General features: G+C 38.0%; 1 protein-coding gene across 4 annotated transcripts in view; it reads right to left on the reverse strand.

Annotated features, from left to right (window-relative positions):
- Positions 1-1,478: 1,478 nt before the first annotated feature.
- Positions 1,479-2,863, reverse strand: part of Caprin2 (caprin family member 2) — a 52,141-nt gene continuing 50,756 nt past the window's right edge. For 2 of the 4 annotated variants that reach the window (XM_012514965.2, XM_023716321.1), the window contains one exon: positions 1,479-2,399. In XM_012514965.2, coding sequence (XP_012370419.1) covers positions 1,831-2,399 — 569 coding nt within the window. In that variant the 3' untranslated portion in view covers positions 1,479-1,830. Of the gene's footprint in view, positions 2,444-2,863 lie in introns of all 4 variants that reach the window. The other 2 variants (XM_012514969.2, XM_012514968.2) reach the window with 1 other exon arrangement.

Consider the following 2,863-nt stretch of genomic DNA (forward strand, 5'->3'; position numbering starts at 1 on the left):
TAATATATATACTTCACAAATGAAGAGATACAAATGGCAAATAAATACATGAACAAATGTTCAACATCATTGGTCATTCAAGAGACACAAATTAAAAATGCTGAGATACCATCTTATTCCAGAAAGAATGACTATCATCAAGAAATCAACCAATAACAAATACTGGAGAGGCTTTGGGGAAAATGAACCTTTCTCCATTGTTCGTGGGAGTGCAAGGTGGAACAACCATTATGGGTATCAGTATGGAGGTTCCTCAAGAAGCTAGGATAGGCCATCCCATTCAAGCCAGCTATTGCTCTCCTCAGTATTTTTCCAAAAGAACCAAAATCATCATACCACAGTGATACATGTGTACCCATGTTTATAGCAGCATAATTTGTCATAGCTAAGTGTTGGAAACAACCCAAATGTCCATTTAACTGAGGAGTGGATAAAAAAAATATGGTATTTTTACACACACAATGGAGTATTCAACTATAAAAAAGATAAAACTTGAGGCTTTTGTAGATAAATGGATGCATACAGCTAGAACATTGGTAAGTGAAATAAATCAGATCCACATGTGCAAACATATTATCTCACTAGTGTGAGAACCAGGAAGAGTAATGAAAATCTAAAAGGTGCAACAGATAGTGTGAAAGGGAAAGAAATTGTTCAATGGGAAGGAAAAACTGAGATGAGGAAAAGGACAAATGAAAGGAGGGAAAGAAATGCATTTAGATATATATGCAGTATAGTTTGGATAATTGTGTTGTCAATTTCTGCTGGTCTTTTTCAAAGGAGCAGTTAATGCTTAAAATTTTTTTATTCTCTATTTTTCTCTCTTTTGAATTTCTTATAACTTCATTATTGTTTTGCTTTTTCTTTAAATGCATCTTACACATTTATATCTGGTAATCTGAACAACTAATTTAAAGATAGTATCATGTAATACAGTAACCATTTTTTAATTCCTATTACTTCGTTTAATACAATCTTGTTTCTAATTTTTTTCTATCACTTTTTGTATTCTTTAAAAATAAAAATATTTAAAACAGATCTTAAGGTTACTTTATCCAAAATCAGTTTACAAAGTAGCAGTCAAGGCTCACCAGCATTGCCTCACACCAAAAACTGTATTTTGATGACTTCCTCAAATTAAATCAAGGATACATGAGAAAGCACAAGTCTTAGCGATGGTGGTCAGTGTTACCTGTGTGTCTCCTACTAGTATACATGCAGTAGATACCCAAAGACAGCTAACTAAAGGAAGCATACAGCCTGCAAAAAGGAGAACCGCCTCAAGGCAGTGTGCGATTGGCCCATGGAAAACATCTTGTAAGGAAGAGATGTATCAGAGAAAAGTGACCCTTGAAGGAACTGTGACATAGAAAACACTTATTTTAAAGTAACAGCATGAACTCATGAATAGCTATTCTAGAGTTCTCACTAATTCTAAAACTACCCCTCACATGTTCAATCAAATGGGAGCAAATGAAGTGCAGGTAACTTTTTTATTGAGGCACAACAAGGCATTATAACTTTCCTGAACTTGAGGCAGTCAGGTTAGTAAGCTGAACATTAATGCAGTAAAGGATTAAGTGCAGACAATGTACGTTCACAGCTTGGCTAGCAAGGCTACGTCACAATTTATAAAGTGCCAGATTAGTGCTAATTGTCATCCCGCTTGAAAATTTTCACCTGGGGAGGAAAACAAACCAGCAAGGGCCTTCTCCTTCCTCTAGAACAAATATATTTTTCTAAGCCTTCAGTTACCAGGTCAAAAACCACATTTCCTTCAGTCCCACTAAGTCGAATGCCATCCTTTTACTGTCAATTCTGCACTCATTTTCAATCTTGATAAAGAAGATAGCCTGAAAATGTAGAATACTTCCAACTGCTCCCATAAATCGCTCCCCTGTGCAGACGTAGCCATATCTGGTCTCCTTGGAAGAGCTGAAGAACTGCATGATTGCTAGCAGTTTCGTGGTCAGGAGCACCATCATTGGCATAGGCGGACACCAAGACCTCCTCATTCTTCATGAGGTTGACGTAGAGCGGCACATTCACGGCCAGCTTTAGCATGTGGAAAATGAAAACATAAGTGCCATTCACTGGGCAGCTGAATCGACCAAGCTGAAGATCAAACGTCTCTCCCAAATTGTTCAGAAGAAGATCAAACACAATGGGTTGGTCTAAGGTTCCAGGGGCCAGGTTCGAGGTTCTGGCTGCTGAAAAGGCCACTCGCATCTGCGGAGGCAGGGAATAGACGTGGACTGGCAGTAGGGTGGCTGCAGGGTTTGTCACTGGCACATCCACAGGGGTCATGCTACGGGAGTCTCCTTGGCCAGAGTCACCACTGGTGAAGGTTTCGTTGTCTCTTTCTGGGCTGCTCACCTGAGAAGAATCACTCCACCCTGCTGTTTTATTAGCAACAGTGAGTTTCTCATAATGAAGCAGTTAGCTTTGAACACAATATTTAACATTAGTCGGCTACTGAAACACAGACAAAGGCATTTTATAGCAAATTGCAAAACAAAAGCAATAAATGCAAATTTATTAAATCAAACGTTTCTGGTAATAGATTTTGATAATACTATCTAAAGCCAGAAGTGACACAGTTAATCTTGTTTAATGCCTTTTTTTAAAGGTTAAGAAACGTACACAATGAAAGTTGGTAACTTTTATCACAACCAATTAAGCAAAAACTAAGATCCAAGTTGGACACTTTTTACTTTATCTCTTAACTGTAATTCTCACTCAGCTGACTGCTCAGCAATCATTGTTCTGTTCAAAGTAGCTAATGGAGGAGGACTCCAGAAAACTTACAGTATATAAAAAAATTAACTTTTAGAATTCCTGAGGAGCCGGGGAGATGGCTCAG

This window comes from Octodon degus, unplaced genomic scaffold (genome assembly GCF_000260255.1).
Source record: "Octodon degus isolate 3935 unplaced genomic scaffold, OctDeg1.0 scaffold00047, whole genome shotgun sequence".
NCBI classification, from domain to species: domain Eukaryota; kingdom Metazoa; phylum Chordata; class Mammalia; order Rodentia; family Octodontidae; genus Octodon; species Octodon degus.